This window comes from Clavispora lusitaniae, assembly GCF_014636115.1.
Source record: "Clavispora lusitaniae strain FDAARGOS_655 chromosome Unknown tig00000078_pilon, whole genome shotgun sequence".
In the NCBI taxonomy this organism is placed as follows: Eukaryota; Fungi; Ascomycota; class Pichiomycetes; order Serinales; family Metschnikowiaceae; genus Clavispora; species Clavispora lusitaniae.
The window spans coordinates 1,499,652-1,527,095 of NW_027093977.1; the positions used below are offsets into that span (position 1 = coordinate 1,499,652).

The 27,444-nt window shown below is 47.0% G+C and overlaps 10 protein-coding genes and 1 non-coding gene across 11 annotated transcripts; 6 read left to right on the plus strand and 5 right to left on the minus strand. All coding sequences in view use genetic code 12, as the record gives it.

Moving 5' to 3' along the window:
• Positions 1–143: 143 nt before the first annotated feature.
• On the minus strand, positions 144–2,024 carry FOB63_002887 (uncharacterized protein; the record flags this gene model as incomplete). Its single annotated transcript, XM_002616047.1, has 1 exon — positions 144–2,024. One exon carries the CDS (start codon positions 2,022–2,024, stop codon positions 144–146), a length of 1,881 nt encoding a protein of 626 aa, XP_002616093.1.
• Positions 2,025–2,987: 963 nt separating this feature from the next.
• Positions 2,988–4,055, plus strand: FOB63_002888 (uncharacterized protein; the record flags this gene model as incomplete). Its single annotated transcript, XM_002616046.1, has 1 exon — positions 2,988–4,055. The coding sequence occupies one exon, from the start codon at positions 2,988–2,990 to the stop codon at positions 4,053–4,055; it is 1,068 nt and encodes a 355-aa protein (XP_002616092.1).
• A 1,016-nt stretch (positions 4,056–5,071) lies between these two features.
• Positions 5,072–6,841, minus strand: WHI3 (mRNA-binding protein; the record flags this gene model as incomplete). The annotated part of the gene is made up of 1 exon (XM_002616045.1): positions 5,072–6,841. One exon carries the CDS (start codon positions 6,839–6,841, stop codon positions 5,072–5,074), a length of 1,770 nt encoding a protein of 589 aa, XP_002616091.1.
• A 99-nt stretch (positions 6,842–6,940) lies between these two features.
• FOB63_002890 (putative integral membrane protein) lies at positions 6,941–7,543 on the plus strand (the record flags this gene model as incomplete). Its single annotated transcript, XM_002616044.2, has 1 exon — positions 6,941–7,543. The coding sequence occupies one exon, from the start codon at positions 6,941–6,943 to the stop codon at positions 7,541–7,543; it is 603 nt and encodes a 200-aa protein (XP_002616090.2).
• A 749-nt stretch (positions 7,544–8,292) lies between these two features.
• On the minus strand, positions 8,293–10,587 carry FOB63_002891 (uncharacterized protein; the record flags this gene model as incomplete). The annotated part of the gene is made up of 1 exon (XM_002616042.2): positions 8,293–10,587. The coding sequence occupies one exon, from the start codon at positions 10,585–10,587 to the stop codon at positions 8,293–8,295; it is 2,295 nt and encodes a 764-aa protein (XP_002616088.2).
• Positions 10,588–11,060: 473 nt separating this feature from the next.
• Positions 11,061–11,687, plus strand: TRS33 (Trs33p; the record flags this gene model as incomplete). Its single annotated transcript, XM_002616041.2, has 1 exon — positions 11,061–11,687. One exon carries the CDS (start codon positions 11,061–11,063, stop codon positions 11,685–11,687), a length of 627 nt encoding a protein of 208 aa, XP_002616087.1.
• Positions 11,688–12,561: 874 nt separating this feature from the next.
• Positions 12,562–16,143, plus strand: FOB63_002893 (uncharacterized protein; the record flags this gene model as incomplete). The annotated part of the gene is made up of 1 exon (XM_002616039.2): positions 12,562–16,143. The coding sequence occupies one exon, from the start codon at positions 12,562–12,564 to the stop codon at positions 16,141–16,143; it is 3,582 nt and encodes a 1,193-aa protein (XP_002616085.2).
• Positions 16,144–16,396: 253 nt separating this feature from the next.
• FOB63_002894 (uncharacterized protein) lies at positions 16,397–17,368 on the minus strand (the record flags this gene model as incomplete). The annotated part of the gene is made up of 1 exon (XM_002616037.2): positions 16,397–17,368. One exon carries the CDS (start codon positions 17,366–17,368, stop codon positions 16,397–16,399), a length of 972 nt encoding a protein of 323 aa, XP_002616083.2.
• Positions 17,369–17,897: 529 nt separating this feature from the next.
• On the minus strand, positions 17,898–17,979 carry FOB63_005576. Its single transcript has one exon. It is a non-coding gene; the product is annotated as a tRNA-Leu (tRNA).
• A 1,735-nt stretch (positions 17,980–19,714) lies between these two features.
• CSA1 (Csa1p) lies at positions 19,715–23,983 on the plus strand (the record flags this gene model as incomplete). The annotated part of the gene is made up of 1 exon (XM_002616036.2): positions 19,715–23,983. One exon carries the CDS (start codon positions 19,715–19,717, stop codon positions 23,981–23,983), a length of 4,269 nt encoding a protein of 1,422 aa, XP_002616082.2.
• Positions 23,984–26,214: 2,231 nt separating this feature from the next.
• Positions 26,215–27,147, plus strand: FOB63_002896 (short-chain dehydrogenase/reductase; the record flags this gene model as incomplete). Its single annotated transcript, XM_002616034.2, has 1 exon — positions 26,215–27,147. One exon carries the CDS (start codon positions 26,215–26,217, stop codon positions 27,145–27,147), a length of 933 nt encoding a protein of 310 aa, XP_002616080.2.
• Between the last annotated feature and the right edge of the window lie 297 nt (positions 27,148–27,444).

Genomic DNA, 27,444 nt, shown 5'->3' on the forward strand with positions numbered 1-27,444 from the left:
AAAAACCCCACCCGCCAAATCCTAAACCCAGCATGGTAAACAAGGTAACTTTAGGAAGAAATGTTCATCAACACACCAAACTGACATTACTATAAAATGGCACGAAGTGAGGCATCATCGTATTCATACCCAAAAGAGCCGACTCAATCCCAGAGAAAATGCGTGTTGGGTGCAAATCCCACTCTCAGACCCACAGATCCCACAAACCAGTTTGCTCCCTCAGGGTTGTATGCTACTCCTAAAGACTGCAAATCAAAAACAACCTCCACCTTATCTCCCTGTTTGAATGAAAGATCTCCTGGGTTCACACCTTCGTAGTCCTTCGTGGCCACCACAGATCGTTTGTCTGTCTGTGATTCGGCCAGCCGCATAGCTCTGTCAAAGAAAGCTGTCAACTGTATTAATTTGTACGACACAGAGCTTTTCTCATCAATCGTCGTGGCTTTAGAAACAGGCCAATCAGGATGCGTTTCTGGAGCTCGTGTGATGTCGTTTTTCTTTGCGTTGTACATTTCCGCAATGATTCGTTCTGACACGGCGCTTCCTCTTTCCGCTGCTGTCTTCACCTCTGTTGTGGGCTCAGTCGAAAAAGTGTCGCTTTCCGTGTCTGAATCGGAATGCAAGGACATCAGTTCAAGCGAGCTGAGACTATCGGACGAATCCAATGTAAGATCCACACTAGATAGCGTAGTGAGTGGGGTCAGGAATAACATTGGCAGGGCCATATTGATACGATGGTTCTCGTCCCGTGGCGGAAGCGGTGGTGGAGTCTGCGTTTCCGAAGGTGTAGCATACAATTCTTCTTGCGTCAATACGCGGCTTGGATGATAGGTCTCAGACTTGTTTTGTTGGGGATCATTATACTTAGCGAATGACACCAATGGATCAGCCTCGGAATATTCATTGAATATACCTGTACCACGGTCTGCCGCTTTCACCTTGTGCAGTTTTGTAGTGGCTTTCTCCTTCACTTGGGTCCATGCTTTGTTGATCGTCAGTCTCTTATCCTTATCAGTGATTTCCTCATTTAAAAGCTCTGGATTCTTATTGTAGATAACAGATAAGAATGACTCTGTTTGTAGCCGTACTGGAGTAGCCTGAGATTCCCAATCCTCGATGATTTTGTTGTACGACTGTGCCAACAAACCAGAGGGGTCGTCCTCATCAGCACTTTTCGCCAAAAGCCCATAGAATGTGGCGTAGTACTCCAAGGCACTATTCATTTCTTTGTAGAGCTGGTATTGGTGACAGATGAACCATGCAGTCAACTTTTCAACAAACTCGTCAGCCAATGCAAGAAATTCTGGAATCACGGTTTTGAGCCGCGAGTGGATATTGGAATAAATGCCAGTCTCAAAGTCCAAGCGCCGTTCAAGCTCCTCAAACTCCCGCAGTTCTTTGTCTGAAAGCAGACTTTTTTTCGCCAACTTGTCAGTTTTCCATTGCAACTTATCGCATTTAGCTCTTTGCTTGTTTCGAGCCGCAATAGCGTGGCGAACATGTTTGATATGTCTTACAATAGGATCCACCTTGGCACCCACTTTCTTAGCGTGTGTTTCGCCGAGAGTGACAAACCTCTCCAGAAGTTGTGCCATGGTGGCTAGGTAATTGAATAGTTCCTGCTGAAGGCTGGGCACGAAGAACTGCTTCTCCTTGGGGTGCACCACGAAGGACTCGGCGCTGGACTGCAAGGCGTCAAAGCGGTCGTAGAACTCGTCAATGCCCTTGAAGGTCAACGACTTTTCGCCAAGAAGAACTATTAGCACCTTCGCCGTTTTGAGCGACATTTTGAAGAGGTCGGGCCAGTGCTTTGCAGCCAACCGCAGAACCTGTTTCTTCAAATACTGCAATCCTTTGATCAATTGCTTGAGATCGTGGTCACATTGGTCAATCATTTCGCTTTCAGCGTCATGTTCCTTGTGGCCGGTTAATTTGTGCTTGAGTGAAGAGCCTAACGAGGAACCCGCATACTGGATGTTGGTTCCTACGTTGGCCAAGTTTTTCTGCAACTTTTCTTTGTTCATTGGAAATTTCCAAGCCAGATCCAGGCCGTTGTCGTAGCTCAAATTAGACTTGATGGAACCTAACGGATGCGAACGGTACCGTTGTGTTCCTATGTGCAGGGTGTTAGTTTTCTATGGTGGTGCGCTCACAGAACAAAGGCTGAGTAATGTGCCGAAGATCAACCTCTTTGGGATGATGATTGATATCTCTATGAGTGCTTCAGGCGTTGATAGCTTTGCTTTTATTTTTACTTTTTTCCTTCCCGATTGTTGACCCGGTTTAAAGAAAACGTGCGACGGAGATAAGCCGGCGAACTTTCGCTGTCAACGCGCGATGAAAAATGATGCGTCTCGCTGAGAAATGTGGTTAAGTCTAAAATCACGTAGTAGATCTGCCAGTTTGTGAGCGAGTCGATGATTGTCTTATAATACGAGCTCCAAAACCGCTCGCCAGTTTTTGGTGTAGGTCTAGGCTTTTGTTGCATCTTTTCATGTGCTCATTTCAGGATCCTCATCAATTCTAGTCTCATTATTTCTCGTCTCATTTCCAGAAATGAACCGAGCATGTGTCCATGACTCAAATTTCTTAACCAGGTCAGAACTTTTCTTCTTTTTTTGAATCATTCAAAACATTTCGCTTTTCCGTTTCTTCCCATTCATCTTTGCTCCATTGTTGCTTTATTGGCGCCCCATCTTTCCTCCATTTTGCTCCTCCCCGCAATTCTCAACCGTACTTTATTGGACCCTCGAACGTCTGCGCAACGGAAAAAACCCTTTGTCTCCGCAACACCCACGCTTTTATCAACATATGGTCTCCTGTTGTCTTGGACCCGGTTATTCCTTCACACTCTAGTTCCATTTGCGTGCCCAGGCAGCGTTCTTGAGAGACCTGTTTCTTACATCATCCCTTCTTATCTCCTAGATCAGCGGTTGATCTCCGATCCTTGATCTTTTGCACATTTTCAAGTCGTTTTGCCCTTTCCAATGATGGCCTCTCCTCCTTCTTGGCTGCCGCCGGATTTACATGCTGCTGTTCCGGAACCAGCGGACTTTGCTCTTGTTGGAGTGGATTATCTCCGATTGTCAAGCAAACCCATCTTCGACGGCGCCAACGGCATCATTTACAAGGGATCCGACGCCGCGAATACCAAGGTTGTGGTTATAAAAACGGTGAAAAAGCAAAAGTCTCAATCCGACTCCTTGTACTATCGCCTGGTGATGCGAGAGTACTCAAACTTGAAGAAATGTGCGGCATCCAAGTCGGTGGTAGATGTGTACGCTATTGCCACCACCAAAGACTCGCCTGAGCTTTCTCTAATCATCCAGTTTTGTCCCGTGGGCGACTTGTTGGATTATTTGTGCCGGCTCAGAACAAAGAAAATCAGTATGCCTTCGAACTTGAAAGATGCAGTTTTCAAGCAGATTGTGAAAGCCGTGGACTTTCTCCACCGCCACGATATTGCACACCGCGACATAAAGCCAGAAAACTTTCTCATTGACGGAAACGGTTTTCTTAAACTCAACGACTTTGGCTGCTCGTTGGACTTGACCCAGATGGACGAGCAGCTTCCGCTCAACGATATCCATTGTGGTACGCCGTCTTTTAAATCTCCAGAGTTGTACCAGGTAGAGAATGATATCCATAGCGGCAAAGAGCCTGACATTGCGCACATGGACTTCAAGATGGTGGACGTGTGGGCATTGGGGATATTATGCTTCCAGCTTTTTCTCTTGTCTGTGCCATGGCCACATGCCAACGCAACGGCCGACGAAAAAAACATCGTCATTGACAAGTACATCCGTCATTATCCCGAGAGCGAGAAGGATTTGGTTAGTTTGGCCAACAAACTCAATGACCGCAACTTTAGTCTGTCCTCCAATCCAGCGCTTTCGGTCTTCAAGAAGTTGCACTATGAAGCACGGCTTGAGCTGTTTCGTATGTTGAACCCGGTTCCTCTGAAGAGAGACACAACTGAGTCGCTTTTGCGTTCTGCCTGGCTATCACAAGCGTACGCTGACCCTAAAGAATTGTTGAAACTTCTTCCCAAGTAACTTAGGTGTTGCAATGCTAAAGACAATCGACGAGGATGTGCGTGTGGCATCCCATGGTGAGTCCAATTTCGTTCCTGCCTCAATGGCTTCATTGTCAATTTGTATCGGGTCAGATTCTTTGACCTCTGTGTCGCATCGAAGACAGGAAGAAGGTAACACATGTTCAAGACTAAATGGGTAATCCCGATCGTCATCTCAAGAAACTGAACTTATGTGATGTTCTATTTGAGTATACGGGGAGTTACCCAATACGTTGAGTTTGCAATGCCGATCCATTCAAAACTATTCTTTGACGTCTACTTGCTGCTCTAGTATAACCACGCTACATTGCCTTCTCATTCCATTTATTCTGCTTTCATCTATACGATTGAGTAGGGTGGTTTGAACTTGAACAGCAAAATCGCTTTTGCTATTTGTCTTTTCAACTCTTCTTCAGAGTAATCTAGTTTCCGCTTTTCGTTTGTCGAGGTGTACATACTGCTCAGCTGATTATGTGTTGAAACAGAGTAATGAAAATTAAACAAGATGTTGAACAATATTTTTGAAGCCACAACAATAATTACAGACCTCAAAAAATTGGGCATCGTAACTGTATTTATAGACGAGAAATAATTGCAGCCATACAATGGTACATACCTGTTTTACTATGCAGGTCTAATACTACACTAGCACCATATCATATTCTATTAAACCCAAATATGAACCAAGTCGATGGAGACAAAAAGCAAAAAGAAATTAGGATGTGCGTTTGCATAGGATACAGACATGAGGAATAATACACTGGACAAGGAACAAAATGAAACATGTGATTAGGGCTGTGGGCCATAGGCAATGAATGAAAGTCTGGCAGATAGAAGAGATTCGAAGTAAAAATTAACCGTTTCACACCAGATGACATGTAAGGCACGCAAGGCACGTAAGTCATCGGCCATTAATGATGTTTGGTGTTCTTTCTCAATTAAGTTTTCTTAATTAAATGTCCCACATTCAACAGACTTCAAACACTGCTTCTGGCTTCAATGAAAGTTCTGGTAGCCATAACTGCTGCCGTTTGCACTCGTGCTGCCGCTGGAGGGCTGTTGGTTCGTAGAGGACCGTCTTGGGTTTCCCGGTCCACGGACGCCCAATGGGTTTTTGGAGAAGGAAAGACGGATACCGCCCTTACCATTGCTGCCGTTCGGCCGAGGCAAAGCACGGCCATACAACTCAGCCAAGGCAATCGTTGCATGTGCCACATCCTCAAACTCTACAAAACACATTGGTCCATGGTTGTGGCCCGACAGACCCAGACCCAGGCTCGACGATTGGTTCTTTGTGCGGAAAGACAAGCGGCGGAACCCTTTCTGTGGCGAGAACAAAGCACGGAGCTCAGCCTCAGTGGCATCTGGGGGCAAGTTGCCGACATACAACGTGTTGCAAGGCGGGTTTTGGTCCGCTGGGTTGGCTGGAGGTGGCACACGGGCTAACAACGATAAGTCAGGCACATCCTTTGTGGAGGAACGGGCTCCTGACGTTGGGGTTGTAGCAGAAGTCGGTTGTGAGCCAGATCCTGCCGAAGACGCACCGTTGCGGCTGGGTGTTGGCGGAATGGCCAATGGAGGTAACGAACCATTCGACTGCGTAGGTCCCTGCGATAGGATTGCGGCGACAGTCTGAGGCTGGCGCTGATGCTGTTGGTTTGTCTGAGGCTGATTAGTTTGTGGCTGGTTCTGTTGCGGCTGGCTTTGCTGTTGGCTTTGCTGTTGGTTTTGCTGTTGCGACAGGTTTTGCTGTTGTTGAGCCTGCTGTTGCTGAGCCTGCTGCTGTTGAGCCTGCTGTTGTTGAGCCTGCTGTTGCTGTTGCTGCTGCTGTTTGTTTTGCTGGTTTTGCTGCTGCGACTCGTCGTCCTGGACGCCGTTGAAAAATGCACTAGTTCTTCTCCGTTCTGGGTTCTTTTGCGTGCTCCATTCCACAGGAGCCGTAAGGCCTGGGGTCTGAGGGTTGGAGCCAAAGCCCATTTGCGGCTGGGCCCATGGATCACGCACCAAACTCTCGTACTCTCGCGCGTCATTTTGCGACTCCATGAGAAGAAGCGATTTTCCACTGAGATCGGAAAAGTCAATAGACCCAGGCACATTCTGCGCCGCGGTGTTGGCTGGAGTGGCGTTGCCTGAGAACGGATCGCTAAAGAGGAAGCGCGAGCGTTGGTTTCCCACGGACTTCCGCTTCTGGAAACTTTCAAAGCCCGGCGGAGGAACAGCAGCTTGAGACAGCAGTTGCGACGCATTCAGCAGCGACAGCGGCGCCACAGGATGCAGAGTAGGATGCAGAATTTGATGCGAGGAAGGAGGGGAAATGCCCTGGTTGGACAATCTCATGCTGCTGTCGAATGCGTGGGCCAAGCCCATTGAAGGATCGAAATCCACAAACTCCACCTTGACGGGGGCAAATGCTGGGCCGAAAATGCACTTGCCGTCGAGATAGCGGCCCGTGGCCAAGCAGGTGGCGGCATTTTTGAAGTGCACTGCGATGGTAAAGTCTTTTAAGTCGACATTTATAATGTCGTCCGATACCAACGTGAAAATGAGCAGAGCCTCCCGCTGAGTCAAGTCAAGAGGCAAGTTTGTTATTTTGAACAGCGTCGGTTGAGCGCCCATGGCGCCTGGCGTCACTGCTGGCGATGAGTTTTGCGCCAGATTGACAAATGTGCCTTGAAGCATATTGGGGCCGCCCAACGGGCCGGATGCGTTCAAATGCGACATCAACAAGCCGTTGGTGGCGTATTGCACGTTCGATTCTGTACTCATGGCGTGCAATAGTGGAGGAGGGAAGGCAAATTGCAAAAGCTGGCGGCTAATCGATGTTCAAAAAGGTGGGGATGATTGGAAAATGCAGAAAAAAGTACAATGTTGGGAGGGAAGTGGCACCTAAAAGGAAGGAAACAGTCGAATGATGTGAGTGCAAGTAGGAAAACGTGGCTCCCTGCTGATGTTGGTGTTGTGGATGCTTTTCCTAGTCTTTTTTTTGTGTTCTCGTTCTTTGTCTCTTGGAGCCAACAATCACTCGAAACGATAAAAAAAACAGGATCCAAAAAAAAAGGGCGTGGCGAGAGTCACTCGATTCAGGCGATTTCGAAAGAGGTTCGCAAAGTAAGACGCTTTGGTGCTCAAATGAAGTTTCTCCGGATGGCAATAATGACGAGGTGTGTTTTTTTTTTTTTGTTTTTTTGCTCCATTGTGGGACCAACGTCTTCCCGGAAATGGCGGGGCGTGCGGGCACCGCTCCAGCGCCCTCGGAAGTCAGACACGGACCAATCATGGCGCGCGCTGCGCCACCGGCACGTGCCAGGATGTGCCGCAGTGCTGCGGCTTTGCAGCGTAAATCTCAGCCCGCGCCCTCGCGGCTGGTTTGCGCCGCTTTGGGATCCCCTACGTCGGAGGTGGTTTGGGCCCGCCCTAACCCTTTTGGGCCTGCAGCGAGCTGGGCACAAAACGCCACGGCAGTTTTAGATACGGCGGACTGCACACAAATAGGCCATCTGGAGGGGTCCACCGTTTCACATGTGAAGGAAAGAAGAAACGGGGAAGAACAAGGGGATATGAGCACGTGACGGAGCACAACGGGAAGCGGTGGAGACTGGAGTAGAAGCACTGAAGAAATGCGGTGCAGAAGGACGCAGGGAAGAAGTGCGAACGATAACGGTGGAAAAAGAAAACGGCGAGAAAGGTAATATGCGAAAGCGGCAGAATAGAGAAGACGAAAGAAAAGACGGAAAAAAGATGGAAAAAAGATGGAAAAAAGATGGAAAAAAGATGGAAAAAAGATGGAAAAAAGATGGAAAGACAAAAAAGATGGAAAGACGATCAAATAATGAAATGATTGGAAATTCAAAACGTCAGTCTGATTGTGTGACGTGAATCTGCAAGATAAGCCCATCTGTGCGCGACTCGAGTTCGGATAAACTTTCGGACTGTGGTCACAGCGTGGAAATGCCTTTGAAAGTGGATTCGGAGCCTTTGAAAGATTTCCGACGCCTCGGGGCCGTTTCGCCGTTTTCATCGTTCCCGTCTGTCAATAAGGGTGTCATACCACACAACTATCCAAAATGCACCTTTCTCGACTGTTGTTCCTGGTGACTATGGTCTTGAAAGTCGTAAACATAAAATCTCATCAGACCTCTGAAACGTTGGGCCAGCCAGACTTCCGTGGCCAGTCATTCCGGCCTGTCATTCCCGGCCAGTCTTATTTCGTCCCGCTGCTAACTTTCCGCCTCCAAAACCACACATATCGCTCCGTAAGCCTGGGCCAACCGAGGCCCAATCACAATGTCGTTGGCCGGCTCTGCCTCGGGCGACAAGGGCTCCTGCGAAAAGTGGCCGCAGCAGCGCCTGATTTCCGCCAGCTCGTGGTGCGAGGCGCCTGCGAACAAAACTTCGTGGCGCGCCGCGCCCCGCGCAAACAAGATCTTGAGCGCCCGCAGACTTGCCGTCCATAGTCCTTCCTGTTTCAGAGCCAGCGGGCAGAGCTGGCAGTTGCGGATGGGCACTATGAGGCGGATACGCTCGGCGCCGCCCTTTATCTGCGTCACCAAAAAGTGCCGTGCGTGGATGTAGAGTCTCATTCGGCGCGGGAACACGGCGCGCGGCCCAAACGCGCCCGCCTCCACCCACACCACTTCAGGCGCCGCCGCGCACCGCACCGCGCCAAAGAAGGCGGCGCAGAAGCCCGTGCGCCCAAAGTCGATGCGCTCGTCCATGAGCACAAGAAAGCGCGCGCGCGCAGCGTCTCGCTCGGCGGCCGCATTGGCCCGCGCCAAAAGCCCGGTCGACGCCTCGAGCGCCCGCGAGAAACATTGCAGTTGCGGCTCGAGCGCCACCAAACCAAGAAGGAAAAGCCGGTAGCGGGCCACGCGCAGAATGGGCTGCGAGAGAAACAGCCCCGGCGACAAGTCCAAGTGGCGATGCGGCGGCTGGTGCCGCTCCAAAAAGCGCCCGATGCAAGACGCATAGTCGGTGTCGAACGGCGCGATTCGGCGGGCAATGAGCGATGCCACGGCATGCGCCGTTCCCGGATACGCGCAGTAAACGGGGTCGCCTAGAAGTTTCTCAAGCGCCGCCGCCGCCCGAGCCGGTGTGGAATGTTCGAGCTCGCAGCAAAACGCCTGGTGGATCCGGGCCATGTGGAGCACGGTCGCCCTGTGCTGGAGGAGCGGCGCGCACGAGATTCCGAGGTGTCTGCAGCGCGCGGCAAGCGGGTCGAGCACAAGATTGGCCCAGAGACGCAAGCCCGCCACAAAAGTTAGCTCGGACGCCGCGAGTTCGCGCACAAGACGCAAGGCGCCCGCTTGGGCGCCCTCGACGCCCACAATGGCATTGCTGGCATTGCTGGCATCGCCCGCATCTGGCGAATCCAACGGCGTCAGTGACTTTGCTTGCGAGTCGGCCTGGGCCACGTCAGGAGACCCGGAGCATTGAGCGCTGTTGGAATTTCCTGAAGTTTGTGCTGATAAATTGGCTAGCGCAGAGAGATTGGCGGACGCGGGAAAATTGGCCGAGTTGGCAAGCTCTGTCGAACGAGGGTTGGCGGTGGGGTTTGAACGTGCAGAATTGGCGAGCGCAGAAAGGTTGGCGGAGGCGGGGAAGTTGGCGGAGTTGGAAAGACTGGAAATGGTGTCTGGCTTGGATGTGGTGGCGCTGGCTGGAAGTGGAATGGTGCTGGCTGGAAGTGGAATGGCGCCGTGGCTGGTTTCCGCCTTTGCTTCTGCCTTCAATGTGTTCTCGCCGTGGCAACCATGGGCTCCAGGCACGGGCGTATTTTTAGAAACTTTAGACTCTGGAAGGGTATCGCCAAAGTCTATCTTTCCCAATATACTTACGGTGTTTGCTTTGGGAATGCTGCTTGTTGAGATTTCGAGTATCCCAAGGGTCGCCTGTGGGTTTTCCTCCGCATTCCACTCTTTGTTTGTGGTGCTCTGCAAGTAAGACCCGCTCAGTTGGGTTTTTTCAGCACCTATGGCCTGGCTTTCTTCTATTTCTCTCTTGTCTGCGGAGACCACTCCGCCGTCACCCAAGCCTGAAAGATCCAAGTCGCTAATTTCGCTCTCGGCGTAGTGATGTTTCTCTCTGTAAGAACTGTCATTGTGTTGCTTGAGTGTGTTTCTGCTTTCGTCAATAGTATCCTTACACTCACTTCCATGACTTTCTTCACTCCTTCCACTTTTACCTTCAGTTCTTCCTTCGTGCTTCTCATGGCTAGCGTAAATCGGTTCCAGCTCTAGTTCTAGTTCTTTCTTCTCCAGCTCTAATTCTTTTTCTCTCGTACGGGCCTTCTCTCGGCCAAACCCAGCGTCTTGATTATTCGTTTGTATTTCTTTCTGTTTCTTCACCTCTGCCAATTCATTTCCGTCCGGTGGAACTCTGGCCTGCCCCGAATTGGGCGGTTTTTGGCTGGGTGCAAAAAACATGGCGCAAAAACATCCAGTGCGAAGCTTGATACTCATACAATTCAGATACAGACAAGTACATACAGAGTACATACGGACAAGTACATACATACAACGAATCCAACAATCCAACGATCCAACGATCGAATAAATCCAACGATCCAATGAACATCGTTTAATGAATGAAAACGCCGGCGACTTTTCAACTCAGTCAATCTCCCAGCCCAGTGAAATCCATACTTGCATTTTCAAACGCTCAACGACCAAACAGGCTATTTTGTGCCTAGGATGTTCTTCGCTTTGGATACTCTCACCTATATTTTCGCCTGGTTCTTGGACCCACACTTTCTGCTGTTGGTCGTTTCGCTCATTGTAAGACTGTATCTGCGCACCTTTATAGATTGATTGAGGCTATCAGATCCGTCACCGCAAGTCTATTCTGAAAGTGCTCCAATACTTCCATCGTCTTTCAGTCTGCTCACTACTTCAACAACGTCAAGTCCAAACACCTCATTGCTAATCTTCATCATCAGCACAAAAGCCATAGTCCGTCACTCGACTGAACTTAGATATCACCAGGTAATATGTCTGACCTTCTCGACTCCACCAGCAAGGTCAATGCCGTCTGTCTCGATCTTCTTCTCCAAGAAGTGATCCCTACATCTGTCCGGGTCTCGAGCCGTCTTTCCGACTCTTCTGCCGCACCCGAACAAAACACAACCATCACCACGCCGCTTTCGTCTGTTCCCAACGACTTGCCCGGCTCTGTTGCAGTCTTTTCCGCAGAAAACCTTGCCTCTGACGATGTGGCCTTGCGCATAGACGCCATTGGCTTTTCCTTGGGCTTGCGCCTCACGGAAGTGCTCATGTACAAGGCGCCCACGCAAACCAAAGCGGATGACATTTTGGACATCATGAAGTTCGTGTGCCGCGATGTCTGGCGCTGCTTGTACGGCAAGCAGATGGACAATCTTCGGACAAACCACAGGGGCACCTTTGTGCTTGTGGACAATAACCATCGCCTTGTTGCTCGTCTTCTGAGTGCTGCTGGAACACTGGATACAAACGCCAAGGCCAATGTGTTCCTCTGGTTTCCGTGTGGGATCATCCGCGGCATTCTTCTGAGCTTTGGCATTTCCGCCTACATCACAGCGGAATGTCTGCAACTTCCGGCGGTGACGTTCAACATACAGACTTCTATCAACAACTAGAGAAGTGTTGACAGACACAAAACTCCTCAATGAAGATAGCTCCCAGAGCATGATGGAAGGCCTAACGTCTTACATTGGTCACCAAAGCTGCTCCATGGTGTATTTCTACAATCTGGATGTCCATTTTTCGGTCTTTTCTTCTTGGAATGCTTCTTTGTTTTCAGAATTCATGGGCATTGTGAATAGACCCAATCTAATAGATTGGGTTACTTAAGACAGAGTAAAGAAGTTAGTTTCGATAGTGCCAAAGAGCTTGGGACATTATGATGTTCTTTTGCAATTATTCCTAATATAGACATGTGAAGGCAAACTAGTCAACCGACGGGCACAAAGTTATAGGACTGGCGTTGGCTTTTATCACCATCAATGAAAGAACTGGATGAACATTCGGGTTTACGTGCATTCCTACAATATACGGTTTCGATCCAAGCATTGAAATTTGTACCAGTGGACTTGTGTAAATGTAAAAAACGTAGCTGCTTCACATTTTATAGTATCGATAGGGCAAAATCATATACCTTCACTTTCAACGGGCTATCTCCAACCGAATTACAATTACAATTCTGGTGCTTCTTTTTTCCGTTTACTGTTTAGGTGGTTCAGGTTTATGCTTTCTCAGCTCTTCTTGTTATAGATTTGCACTTTTCATGTAATTGTGCGCATCCATCACATTTATCTTCACAAGAAAGGCCACCAAAAATCGGAAAAAGGCAGAAATAAGCTGAAAGTTCACAGTGTCATACATCAAAAGACACTCTCCACTAATATCTTTTCAATTTCCCTTCCAAACCCCTCCAAAGCCTAAATTACATCTTTGCACTATTCCCCACAAATCGCCTATACAGGCGAGATGCGATTCTGACACCAACTAACTATGTGGGCCAAAACGTTCCGGCGCCAACTAACAGGAGTGGCCAAAATCGCCAAGCCCTTGGCTTATCCTGTTGACAGGCGTAGTCCTCAGAACGTTTTAAACACAAGTCCCGTGTCTGTGGCCGCAGAGATCGCGTCGGAATACAAACGGCACAAACTTACAAACTCAGAAACCCGAGTCCGGGTCAATCTTTTCCTCGAGGCGGTTTTTCTTGCCGACACTGCCCAGGCCACGCAAACGCTCACCCGCCTACGGGAAAAATGCATGTTCAACCGCCACGTCGAGTCTTTTGCTCGAAATCTCGAGGTCTACTTATCATGTCTAGTGACGATGATGGCGCACTTTTGCCAGCGCTCCAGAAAGTTTAATAATGCAGAGATCGAGGCGGTCATCTTGGCCATCGAAGAGATTCCACGGCATGTGGCCCAATCTCGGCCCGAAACCGTGCTACGGCTACGGCTTCTGCTAATGATCCTCATACTTCGGGCCATGTCCGACTTGCAAACGAATGACAGCAGGGCGACTCTAGTTACAAGAGCACGAATATTGGCCGAACAAATGAACCTAGTTCCGGCTGAAATCGGCCGCCTCGTGTCGCAAGAACACCCTGAGTTGGTGCCTCACTGCAATCTTGTCTGGCGAAACACTGCAAAGACTTATAATGACGCCAATGGAGACAAGAAAATCGATCTCTGCATCGACCAGTATAAAACCGAGGATGGAAACATGAGCTACCAGAGCCTCTGTCGTTTCATTGCATCGACCCGCTTCGATGCTCTGCGGTATTCTTCTGACCCACACGCTAAAATGTACGCAGTGTATGAGAAATTGACAAGAGAGGAACAGAAAGCATTTTTGCAAGACTATTTGGCTTTCAACAAACAAAAGCAGCTACTAGTGGAAGAGTACTGTGGCGATTTACATGAGAGCCTACATAGTATGAAATCCCTTCATATTTTTGGTGCAGCCAGCTCCAAATGGATTCAAGCTTGGCACAACCAAACCTCTGAAGCTCTTGAAAAGGAGAGAAACAGGCCCCAGAGTGAGTTTGCCTTTTTTCTCTCTGTTGTTCTGCCTGCAACTTTTGCTTCTTTTGCTCTTTCGTCCATTCTTGCTCAAACCCTTCCTTCGGGCGAGGCGAAACTACATTCTCTAGCCTCAAGCATGGCATACTCCTTTAAACGAATGCTCAAGCGAGACAAAAAGTTGACTCTGCTCCTGCAAAGACTCCCCATGTTTTTGAATGACGAAGCTGCCATCCAGTTTTTTGTCTCCATCATAAAAGTTGTGACCGAAGCGTGCAAATTGCCTTCTGATATTCCCCACGCAGAACATGAGACTGTTTTTTCAACAGACTATACGAAAGCAAACACTGATTCCCCGGGATATAAGAGAGTAGGTGTGGTGAAGGTACACCCTTTTTTGCCTAAGCAGTTCGAAACATGTCTTGAATTATTCCTGTCTGGCTCGTATTTATTGCCCATGTTACATCCACCAAAAGAGTGGGTTTCGCCAGAAAATGGAGGCTTCTTCGACGACTTGGTTCCTCTTGTCAAATCTATCGATCAAGAGTCTACTTCGTTCTACATGGCTCAAGCACATCGAACAGGACAATTGGACTCGATATACGAGAGCCTAAATGCTCTCGGATCGGTGTCGTGGGCTATCAATCCGTCTATGTTGGGCGTTTTCAATGATGCAATGTCTGACAAAGGCGGGTTCATGCATATTCCTGGAATCAAGGCGCCCGACTCGTGTGAAATGTTGGAGAAACCACAGAGGTGTGACTTCAAAGCTGAAAAAGACTATCTCTCTGCCCTTGCCCGCCACAGGCTGACCCGAGAAGCAAGATTGAAAAAGAAAAAGGAAGCTCACAGTTTGCGTGTTTATTACGAGTTGGTGAACACCTTGGCTAGGTCTTTGGAGAAGAATGGCGATAGCATATTTTATCCACAGAACATCGATTTCAGAGGAAGGGTATACCCGTGCGTTTCTTTTCTTTCTCATCACAGCGAGGACTTGGTTCGATCGCTCCTCATGTTTTGGGAGGCTAAACCTTTGGGCCCAAAAGGTTACGACTGGCTCCAGTACCAACTTGCGAATCTTCACTCAGACCATTTCTTGTCTATGGAAGAACTGAAAGCGTTTGTGGCCAACAACAAAGAAGCTATCATAGAATCGGCAAAGTCGCCGATGTCACCCCAAAGCTGGTGGAGAAAAGGCGACAGCCCATGGCAATGTCTTGCAATGTGTATGGAGTTGAAAAATGTGTGGGAATACGAGGGAAAGAAAGAAGAATATCTTTCTCGGATTCCGATACACATGGACGGTACTTGCAACGGCCTTCAACATTACGCAGCCTTGGGAGCAGATAAAGACGCCGCAGTTTCTGTCAATCTTATCCCAGATACGAAAAAGCACGATGTCTATGTGACAGTCTTGAACCGTGTTCGAGAAAGGGTTGTCTCAGATCTAGAATCAGTATCGGAGGAAACGGCCGAAACTGCTCGCCAGGTTCTCCCACTTCTCTCCCGGAAAATTGTGAAGCAGACTGTTATGACAACAGTTTACGGCGTAACATTATATGGAGCATTCAGGCAGATTCGAGAAAAACTAGATGAAGTTTTCCAAGAAGGTAGTTCCGTGGGAGAATACAATCCCCAAACAGCCAAAATGGCCACGTACGTCGCCAAACACGTTCTCGATGCCATTTCCGACTTGTTTGCCGGCGCCAAAAAAATCCAGAACTGGCTTCTAGAAAATTGTCGCCGATGCATTTCAGCATACGAGAAACACTCCCTTCCTGAGGGAAAAATCAACTTTTTTGATAAAAAAAGATACAGACCTATGATGTGGACGTCTCTTTCAGGGCTTCCCGTCATCCAGCCTTACCGAAAAAACACCACAAAGGAAATTACCACTGTTTTGCAAAGGCTTTCCGTGCAAACAAAGGGCAAACTTGCGCACATTGACTTTCCGAAGCAATTGAACGGAATAGCCCCAAATTTCATCCATCTGCTTGACGCAATGCATTTGCTCATGACCTGTTTAGCATGCAAACAGAGTGGAATATCTTTTGTAGCTGTCCATGACTCTTTCTGGACTCATCCAGGCGATGTGGAAAAGCTCAATTCCCACATCCGCCAAGAGTTTGTTCGTTTGCACAAGTCTGAGATAGTGGCCAATCTTCGAGAAGACTTGAAACATGTCAATCGGAACGCTTATCAGGTTGTGTGGGTAGATAATACCGAGGCGAAGGATTTTATTGCGGAGCTTAGGAAGTTGCGCCAACAATACAGGCCTAGCAGAAACTCACCCTCAGCTTGGAATATATGCCTTAATGAAGAGTTCTCTGCCAACACAGAAGTGGAAAACTTGGTGGAGAGATACGGGCCTGAGCTACTTTATGATTGTGGAAAGCATGCCATCGTGTATGATTCAAAGAGAGAAGTACGAGAGAGGGGAAAGATATCCAACAAAACGCATACGCCCATCCTTGTTCCCGTACAAATCACAGAGAAACCGGAGTTGGGCGACTTGGACATAGACCTTGTGCTTGAGAGCAAGTACTTCTTCTCTTGAGAACGACTACTGTTCTCTGGAGAGCAAGTGCTTTTTGAAGAGAGAAGTTTCACGGAGAACCAAAGGAGGCTTTCTTGCTCTCACAGCACAATAGAGCATCTGTAAATACACAACAGCAGTAATTCTGCTGATTTAGAATTGTTCTGTAATTAGGACTGGAGATTAGGTGCAACGTTCAGTTTCAATTGTCATCCTTTCACGTTTTGTGCTCTATCTTCTGTGCAAATGTCATGTTATTCCCGATATATATACATTATTTCTCGTCAATCATCTTCTGGAGCCTGCCAAATATTCTGTCTCTGTGTTGAGCGAGTTCGTCGTCCTCTTCGTCTTTGAAGAAGTTCTGGCGCTCATAGTCGTGGTTAGTTTCCGCTAGAAAATCCACCGGCTGCTCGCTGTCGCCAAAAAATTCGTCGTAAAGATCGTCAAATTGGCCTTCTGCCTGCTCTTGTCCACGAAGGTATGCATTGCCTTCGAAAGCTTCCGCAGACTCTAAAATGACCGGGCCGATATTATCCTCGTCCTCATCATTGTCGCTTTCGTCGTCATAGGTTTCGCTGAATGCCCCGGCATCTTCATCCTCGGGATAGTCGTTCTGGTAGAAGGATTCTGCGTTAGAATCTTCGTCGTCCGAGTGCGCCGACTCTGCGCTGTCATCCGAGTTCATTAGATTGTAGTCCTTGTCGTCGAAAAACTTGATGTATCCAATTTCAGACTGGGGAAAGTTCTGGCTTGTTAACGGCTCTGAAAGCGTGTAGACATCGAAAACATAATCGTTCAGAAACTCAGAGAGTTCCGAAACATTGGACGTTGGGTCCGGAGCAGCGCCCTTAGTTTCGGCAGGCGGCCCAGAAGCTCCTGGATCTTCCTCTGGAGATTCCGTCTTCTGTCTGCCCCTTCTTTTTCTTCGTGTGGGCTGGTCTTCCACATGGAGGAATGTATCGACCATGTCGGCCAACTCATGGGGAATGACTGTGTCTGCGTCGTTGGGCCGCTTTGGAATCACAAAGTGGCGACCTGAGCCTGAAGCGGCTGACTCGAAAAGAACAGACCCTGAAACATCAGCGTCCGAATGGGCTTGGTCGGTTCTGTTGAGCTGGAAATAGTACGACTTCTGGTCCAGCGACAGCTTGACCCGTTTGCTGGCGGCGCCAAGAATCAACGCCTGAAGCGGATCCTGGCCTCTTTTTCTTTTGATCCGGAGAATTTGCGGAGGCTCGGGCATTGTGTTTAGATGGTAAGTTAGCCCGCACTATGTGGGTAGACAGGAACAGACTGAAGCAAATTCAGAAAAACAGGAAACGACTTCAGAGGAACAAAAGTGAAACCAATTGCAAAGTAGAATGAATCAAGGATAGACATTGTGAATAACTGATAGAAATTGTGAATAAGAGATGGACATATAGAGGAGTTAAGTGGAACAAAAATGGTGTCTCATGAGGAGATCTGAAGTGAATTTCTTATCTTCGCAGTCGCCTTAGCAAACAATGGAAAAAATAAAAACCAGTCGATCAAGCGACGAATTCGCCTAAATCGCCAGGTAATGCTAAATACTTTCAAATTTCAAAACTTACTAACTTTTGGGACTTAGACATCACTTATCTGTATAGTTCCTGTCTGAATGTAAAGATAAGCGCTAGATTTTGTTATCTGAAGCAAATAGAAGGTATCACCAGAATATGTATTCGTCATATTCTTTCTGCCTTGTACTAAAAAGATAGAAAGTAATCAGGAAGAACCAGAAGCAAAAATAATGACTCCGGCGTGATTCGAACACGCGCATCTTACGATAACAGAACTTGAGTCTGCCGCCTTAGACCGCTCGGCCACAGAGCCATTTTATATTCGTTTATGTTAGTGGTTCTCTTAGTAATATGAATCATTAATATTGATGTGTTTTGTCGATCGAAATGTTCCAGAGGCTAACCACAATTCTTTTTGAGTTGCGAATATTAAATTATCCATGCCATCCCATACAGAGACTTTCCGCAGCAAATTGTGCGATCTCGAGCTGAATGACTTACGTTTATGAAGCCTGGAACTCTGATTAATGAGCTAAATTGCTGTCACAATGATAGAATAGGGCCGCTTTTTCCAATAAGCTCATTGGACCTGGCAAATGATTGGTGGGAGCGTTCTGAAAAAGTTTGCTATTATTTGATCAGATCTACCTGTTTATTTCAGTTTACTGGAATCTTCAAGCTAGAACTCAAAATTGGATGAAATAACAGGCAAAACAATTGAAACAGTAGACAATATCGACAAAGAGACTTTGCAAAATTGTGGGGCCAAGTACTTAAAACAAAGCGAATGTTTCCTCTCCAATGTGTTGAGTTTTTTGGGTTCTTGGAGTTTCTTGAATCCTCTGCGTGCTTTTGTTTGACAAATTAAAACGATTCTTCATGTCAAAGATGCACCAGTATGGCTTAACTCGAGAACGAGGAAAAGTAAGCTCCCTCATGAACTTTTCTCTACCAGCATCCAGTACTCAAGCCCAAATTTGGGGCCAGAATAGGGAAATTCAGCTTCGTGTAGATGTCCTCAACATAACCTTGATCTCGTCAGATAACAGCAATTTATTTTTTTTTTTTTTTTTCGGATGTGCCTACACATTTCTAGTTTGTTTGCCTAATAACCTTCCATGCATGAAACGTTGGTAAAGGTGACTTTGATCAATGAGCTGTGACCAGAAAATCTCATACTCACGAAAACTAAGAATACAAATGACGGTATCAGCTTAAAAATAACACGCAAATAACGCACCTGAATATCTTATTGTAATTTACTTGTACGACAAGCTTTGTTCATACTTTCCGGATGAAGCGGTCCTACACTTAAAACTTACCCAATTCTAGTTTACGAAATCCCACATAAGTACCGGCTGTATTCTAGTTTATGAAGTCCCACGTATCGGCCGTGCGCCATGCAGAATCTACACTAAGTATTCAAACCACACGATCAAAAGTATTCAAACCACACGATCGAAAGTATTCAAACCACACGATTGAGTTGGACAAGTAAGTCACGATTATTCGGCCAAGCTACAAAGTACCAAGCAAAGCGGGTTCGCCAGATTTTTTCACCACATTTTTTCAGCGAGTGTCACTGCTAAGATCAGAAAAGATTTGTTCTGAGATTTTAACCTCTTCGGCATGTGGAGATCTGCAAGGTCGCACTACCGAAATCTCCTCGGTATCGTATCTGCTCCATTTCAACTGATGATTGGGCAGACTTATTATTTTTGCTACTGACTGTTATTTGACCTTTTATCTCGTTTAAAACTTTTATCTCATTTGAACTTTTGTCTCGTTTCAACTTTTGTCCCGAACGGGACTCTCGAGCACTCTGAATAATATTTGCAGAGGCAGCATATGCATGGGGACCTGCTATGCGTCTTAAACGAACATGTCCGAGTCGGTGGCCCATGCAACCTGCACTCGAACAACCGACCTGCTACTACATTTCTCTTTAGGTGTCAGGTTCTAATTTCTGGACTACCACATGGATTCTTCTCTTATAAATAGGGCGGACGCCCGCATTGTAGTTGCAACGCATAACTTCCTCATTCGCTATGTTCTCGTTGTTCCCAGTGGCCATTTTTTTGACCATCGCTTCGATTTCCACGGCTGATGACAATCCATACACACAGTACCCATCTGTGCCCAAGACTGCCACCATAAACGGTTTTGCCGACCCAGTTTATGACAGGTTGCCGGCATGTGCAAAACAATGTGTTTCTCTTTCTACTTCCTCCACGCCATGTCCATACTGGGACACTGGATGTCTTTGTGTGATGACCACATGGGCATCTAACGTTGCCGACTGTTTTGCTGAAAACTGTAAGGGATCAGATGTTGAAGTGGCCTCCAGTGCCGCAGTTGCAGTATGTTCTGCTGCAGGTGTCTGGGAGCCATACTTTATTATCAATGCTGCTGCTTCCAGTTCTTTAGCTGCGGCTGCAGCTGAAGTTGCCACTACTACTGAAACTAGTTCTGACCCTGCTACATCTGGAGCTCCAGCTACGTCTGAAGCTCCAACGACGTCAGACGCTCCAGTTACTTCGGATGATCCAGCTACTTCTGCGGCTCTAGTTACCTCGGAAGATCCAGTTTCTGTTACATCTGATACTCCAGTTCTGTCTCAGGTTCTTAGCTCTGTTGCTGCGAGCTCGCAGGCACCAATTTCATCTGCTTCGTCTGAAGTTGCCAGTTCCTCTGAGGTTTCCAGTTCCTCTGAGGTTGCCAGCTCTTCTGAGGTTTCTAGTTCTTCTGAGGTTTCTAGTTCTTCTGAGATTTCTAGCTCTTCTGAGGTTCCTAGCTCTTCTGAAATTTCTAGTTCTTCTGAGATTTCTAGCTCTTCCGAGATATCTAGCTCTTCTGAAATTTCTAGTTCTTCTGAGGTTCCTAGTTCCTCTGAGGTTCCTAGCTCTTCTGAAGCCTCTAGTTCCTCTCAAGTTACCAGCTCTGAAATAGTGAGCTCTGAAATTACCACATCTTCAGTAGCTGACAATCCATACACAAAGTATCCATCTGTCGCCAAGACTGCCACCATCAACGGTTTTGCTGACCCGGTCTACGACAGATTGCCTGCCTGCGCAAAACAATGTGTCTCTTTCTCCACCTCTTCCACACCCTGTCCATATTGGGATACTGGATGTCTCTGTGTGATGACGCCCTGGGCTTCCAATGTTGCCAGCTGTTTTGCTGAACATTGTAAGGGAGCCGACGTTGAAAAGGCTTCAAGTGCGGCTGTTGCCGTGTGTTCTGCGGCTGGTGTCTGGGAGCCATACTTTATGATTAATGGTGCTGCTTCCAGTTCTTTGGCTGCGGCTGCTGCTGAAGTTGCTACTACTACTGAAAGTAGTTCTGACCCTGCTACATCTGGAGCTCCAGCTACATCTGAGGCTCCAACAACTTCGGAAGCCCCAATTACATCTGATGCTGCAGTGACTTCCGATGCTACAGGTACATCTGCTGCAGTTACATCTGCAAGTACTTCGGATGCGGTTCTGTCTCTGGATCCTAGTTCGGAAGCAAGCTCATTCCTGGAGTCGTCTGTTTCCAGTTCTGAGGTTACCAGTTCGTCTGAAGTTTCCAGTTCTTCGGAAAATTCTAGCTCGTCTGAAGTTTCCAGTTCTTCGGAAAATTCTAGCTCGTCTGAAATTTCCAGCTCTTCTGAAGTTTCCAGCTCTGAAATTTCTAGCTCATCTGAGGTTTCCAGTTCGTCTGAAATTTCCAGTTCGTCTGAAGTTTCCAGCTCTGACATTTCTAGCTCTGAAATCTCCAGCTCTTCTCAAATTTCCAGCTCTTCTGAAGTTTCTAGCTCTTCGGAAAATTCTAGCTCCTCCGAAATTTCTAGCTCTTCGGAAATTACCACTTCTTCCGAAGTTGATAATCCGTACACTCAATATCCATCCGTTCCTAAGACTGCCACTATCAATGGATTTGCCGACCCAGTCTACGACAGATTGCCTGCCTGTGCCAAAAAGTGTGTCTCTCTCTCCACCTCTTCCACACCATGCCCATATTGGGATACTGGATGTCTTTGCGTCATGACTAACTGGGCCTCCAACGTTGCAGATTGTTTCGCTGAAAATTGTAAGGGAGCAGATGTCGTTTCAGCCTCCAGTGCCGCTGTAGCAGTATGCTCTGCTGCAGGTGTCTGGGAACCATACTGGATTATCAATGCAGCTGCTTCCAGTTCATTGGCTGCTGCTGCAGCTGAAGTTGCTACTACTACTGAAAGTAGTTCTGACCCTGCTACGTCTGGAGCTCCAGTTACATCTGAAGCTCCAACGACTTCGGACGCTCCAGTGACTTCAGAAGATCCAGTGACTTCCGATGCTCCAGTTACTCCTGCAATCACTTCGGATGCGGCTCTGTCTCAGGTTCTTAGTTCTGAAGCTGTAAGCTCATCCCAGGCCTCATCTGGTTCATCTGCAGTTGCCAGTTCTGCAGTTGCCAGTTCTGAAGTTGCCAGTTCTGAAGTTGCCAGTTCTTCGGAAATAGCTACGTCTTCTGGAGTCTCTAGTTCTGAAGTCTTTAGTTCATCTGGGGCCAGCTCTTCTGAAACAGTTAGTCCTTCAATTGTGAGCTCTGAAGTTACCACTTCCTCCGAAGTTGATAATCCGTACACTCAATACCCGTCTGTCCCCAAGACCGCCACCATCAATGGTTTTGCTGATCCAGTCTACGACAGATTGCCTGCGTGTGCCAAAAAATGTGTTTCTCTTTCTACTTCCTCCACACCTTGTCCATACTGGGACACTGGATGTCTCTGTGTGATGACTAACTGGGCTTCTGATGTCGCCGATTGTTTCGCTGAGAATTGCAAAGGTTCGGATGTTGTTTCAGCCTCCAGTGCCGCAGTTGCAGTGTGTTCGTCAGCTGGAGTTTGGGAACCATACTGGATTATCAATGCTGCTGCTTCCAGCTCTTTGGCTGCGGCTGCAGCTGAAGTTGCTACTACTACTGAAAGTAGCTCTGACCCAGCTACTTCAGGTGCTCCAGTTACATCTGAGGCTCCAACGACTTCCGATGCTCCAATTACTTCGGATGCTCCAATTACTTCAGATGCTCCAGTCACTTCAGATGCTCCAGTTCTGTCTCAACCTAGCTCTGCAATTGCAAGTTCGTCGCAGGCTCCAGATTCTTCTGACTTGTCTGAAGGACCCAGCTCTTCTGAAGTATCTATTTCTTCGGACATTGCAAGCTCTGCTGAATCCAGCTCTCAAGCTGTAAGCTCGTCTGAAATTGCAAGCTCTGAAGTTGCAAGCTCTGAAATTGCAAGCTCTGAAATTGCAAGCTCTTCTGCTATTGCCCGTTCTTCTGAAGTAGCTACTTCGGAGGCTGCCTCCTCTAATGGCAGTCCTTCTGATACGAGCTCTTTCTTTGTGAGATCCTCCAGCTCTGGGTCTTCTACTGCATCTTCTTTGCCTATTGTTTCCTCCAGTGCTGCTTACACTTCGAACACAACCGCTCCTTCACTAGTACCAACATCGTGTTTGCCTCTTGTCTCATCCAGTGCAATTTACCATTCGAATTCGACAGCCGTCTCGACCCCATCTGCTTCCGCACAGTCCAAGTCCAATGTCGTGGTGGATGATGTCACAGAAACCGTCATCAACGGTGCCACCAAAATCGTCACTGTGTGCACCAAGTGCAAAACCTTATCTGGATCCCTCACCACTTATACTTCGGTTATAGGCAGCGTCACGAGAACTATCACTGCTGAATGCGACACCACGGCAGCTCCTGGCCAACCAAAGAAAGACAAGTCTACAGCTGAGGGTGATCACGACATTGAAACAACAAAAACGGCAGGAAAGACTCAAGTGACCAAAGGCGACCACGGCGTTGAAGAAAAAACTACCAAAAAGACCCCAGGCAACCAGGGCATTGAAACGGCAAAAACCACTGAAAATGGTCCAGTCACTAAGGAAAACCAGGGCACTGAAACTGCAAAAACTACTGGAAAGGGTCCAGTAACTAAAGGAGACCACAGTTCTGAAACCACAAGAAATTCTGAAAAAGGTCCAGTCACTAAAGGCAACCAGGACACTGAAACTGCAAAAACTGAAAATGGTTACGCCACTAAGGGCAACCAGGGCATTGAAACCGCAAAGACTACCGAAAAGGGTCCAGTCACTAGAGATCACAGTTCTGGAACTACAAAAACTACTGCTGGTCAGATGACGATTTCTCAAGCAACCAAGGCAGTAAGCGTTTCCTCATCACGTACTGCGGCTCCTACTATTGACCTGATCAATGTTGCCGGAACAAACTATGTCTCATGGTTGGCCACTATTGCTGCCCTTATTACAGCTATCTTCATGAATTAGAGACTTTAGAATCCAAATAAACAAGTGATTATCACCTTTCTTCGTTCGACCGTAATAAATCACAAAATTTCATCTTATTTTAGCAAATTGGCGTAAATGCTTTTGAAAACCACATCCTCGGCTATATTGCAGAAGGCTGCTCGTACCAACAATCTACTGATGAATCAGATAATTATTATTTTGTTCCCCACGCATACATTTGCATGTTATGGATAGTGCATGCATGCGAAAAGTCCGAACATGCATGCGTTTTACGCGCAGTGCATTTCTCATGTTTAAACTTGCAACCTATCACACAAAGGTGAATATGTATGGATATTTCCAAAACTTGTTAAAGCAGATCGGATCAAAATACGATGGATTAGATAATGAGGGCTTGAAAATTTAGTTTCCCTGAGGAGTAGCGCAAACGGTTAGTCTTTTCGGGGTGTTTCTATGTTGAAAGAATTCGGGCTTCTTTCACCAATAATTTTCCTTATAGTCCTAGAGGACGCATTCTACACCCTTCATAGTCCTTTTTAGCCTAATTTCTGGGATGCTGAAAGTGATGAAAGGGGACAGCGACCCAAAATTCGAGACATTATGTTCACAATATGTTAGAGGGACTGATGGGTATTGGCATACTGAAGATACTTGAAGTATACAAGAACAAAATACCTAGGCAGATTAGATGGTAGGAAAGTTTCCAAAAATGTTGAATTTCACTCTATTCATAGTCGAAGCATTGTATGATTGTGACTGTATGTTCATCTTAAACCACCATTTGAAATTTTAATCCAAGGGTACCACTTCGTTACATTTGTCAGGTGCAGCCACCAGTCGGACTTTTCGGCCTAAAACCTTGATTCTTATCTTTTTCATCATTAACATCTGTTGCATATGCATGTGCTGATGTACAGTTCTCATGCACCTTATTCGAACCAATCGGCCTAAATGATGCAAACTACAGGATCGAACTTTCAGAACCGAATAACCGAAACGCTTCAAACCAATCACACGGTTAATCAATTGGCCCAGATTTTCATCCTCAAGCGGCTAGACACTTTTCGTTTACCAGAATGCTCAAACGCATATGTTCGTTAATGACATGTGAGGCATGTGGCTTCTTTATTTTTTCTCGTGTGTTGTGGTGAATTTTCTTGGATATGCAGTGTCCACAGATACTGCAGAACCAAATCAAGTCAAGTGATTGAATCTCTAGTGGAAAGCGAGGCCACAATTCGAGAGACATTTTAGAGAAAAGAAAATTTAGGAGAAAGACCCTTCTACGAAAGCCATACTCTAAGGGCTGTAGTAGTAGCCATCACATGGTAGTTCTTTTTTTGTTTTCTTGAGCAATGGACTGGTAAGCTCGAATAGTTTAGGATAAGACTACGCATACAAATGTAATTGAAATATCAAAAGTCAGCTTCTATGTTTCATTGCATGACCTTCAAACACTCAATAATTTCCTAAATCACTTCTTCAGGCACGTTCTTATAAACTCAGTTTTATAGTTGTTGCATGGTCTTGACAGAATTAACGATACAAAGAGAGACAGACAACAACATGTCACCAACAACATGCAACTATAACTTTCCAAAGATATCGTTTTTGCGATTATGACTAGTGGCAGACATCCTTTTTTCGTATTTCTTAAACAACTTTACTCTTTGAAAGGTCTCAATCTCTAATTTGGTAAGACATGGCCTTGTTTTGATACCATAGAGGTGCAGACGGACAGAAAGACTTATTTTCAGTTCTTTTGATGATAGCCACCATCCATTTCAAATGATTTTTAGCTCTATGACCGAATGGCTGGAAGCTTTCTCGAATGATTTGCCAGGTTGAATTCTCATTGCCGATTGATTGCGCTCGTTCAGAAAAACAAAAGACAGAATTAATAGAATAGAGGCCCAATTTTTCGTGATATTGGTCAAGACTCAGGCAAAAGAAATCTCATGCGCGCTATTTGCACCCATCCATTTGCACCTCATTTTTCTGGCTTTTATTCCTTCTTTCTGTTTCTCTTAGCAGCTTCCCCTAATTCAAGTACAAAGAGGTTGTTTCCAAGGCCATAAATACTTAAATAACAACGAATTATTATAAATAACCAACCACCAATTACCAACAACAACTAATTCCAATAACCACCTACCAACAACTAATTCCAATAACCACCTATCAACAACCAATTCCAACAACCACCTTTTAGCTTTCGTACTCAGAGTATCTTAATCTTTTTTCCTCATATGAGTCTCCCTTCGTCTCTCATCTACAGGGTCCACCGCCAGCTCCGCAAGCTTTCCCATCGGCTTGTAGGCCACACATACGACGCCAAACGCGATATTGTTCTCGTGACAGGCGGCTGTTCGGGCCTTGGCCACCATCTTGTGACGGAGTTTGCCGCCAGGGGCAGCCGTGTTGTTGTTCTAGACGTGGCCGAGCCACGGAACCCGGTCCGCAACGTCACGTACTACCGCTGCGACATTGGGTCGATGGACAATGTGCTTGCGTGCCACGAACGGATCAAAGCCGACATTGGCATTGTCACTGTTCTTGTCAACAACGCCGGCATCACGGGCGGCCAGACCGTCTTGGACTTGTCGGTGGCTGACATAGACAAAACCGTGCGGGTCAATCTTCTTCTGAACTTTTACACCATCAAGGTGTTTCTTCCCGACATGCTCAAGGAAAGCAGGGGCTACATCGTTACCATCGGCTCGGTCTTAGCCTACATGCTGCCCGCCCGCCTTTCCGCGTACGGAGCCTCCAAAGCAGGGCTTGTGGCCCTTCACGAACTGCTCACATACGAGCTCGGCCCGCCGCTGGTCAATCTGCGTGGAATCAAAACGTTGCTCGTTTGCCCGGGCCATATGAAGACCGATTTGTTCCGTGGCGTCCGCACACCTTGGTCCTTGGTGGCTCCGGAGCTTGAACCAGCGGCTGTGGCCCAAAACGTAGTGCATTGTCTTGAGTTGGGCGAGCGGGGAGAGATCCAAATGCCCTTCTACGGCAAGTTTCTTCCCGTCTATCGGGCGATTCCGTGGCCTGTGGCAGAGTTGGCACGCCACTTGTCGGGAATTGACCGGAGCATGCGGACGTTCAGAGAGGCGGTCAGTCGCATGGTCAGTCGAGAAGCTTCTGCGGCAGTGTCTGTGCGTCTGGCACGTCGTTGTGAGTGATGGTTGAAGGTGTCGGAGTTGTTCTTCTGAAGTAAGTAATAAAGAAGACAAAAACTATAAGAAAAAAACTATAACAAGACAAATTGAATGGGTTGGATAAACGTAACTGTCCAAAGCTAATAGTTACCCCGTACAATTGATAGGATTTCTCTTCTTTTGGAAGTATATTCACATCTACCGTGCTTTAGTAAAGAAGACACCTAGAATAGAGGCTAGAAAACATTTTAGACCTAGAAAAAATAGCTTGAAATCTACGTGTAATATCTATCAACTGATGGTCCATAAATTAATTTTGTC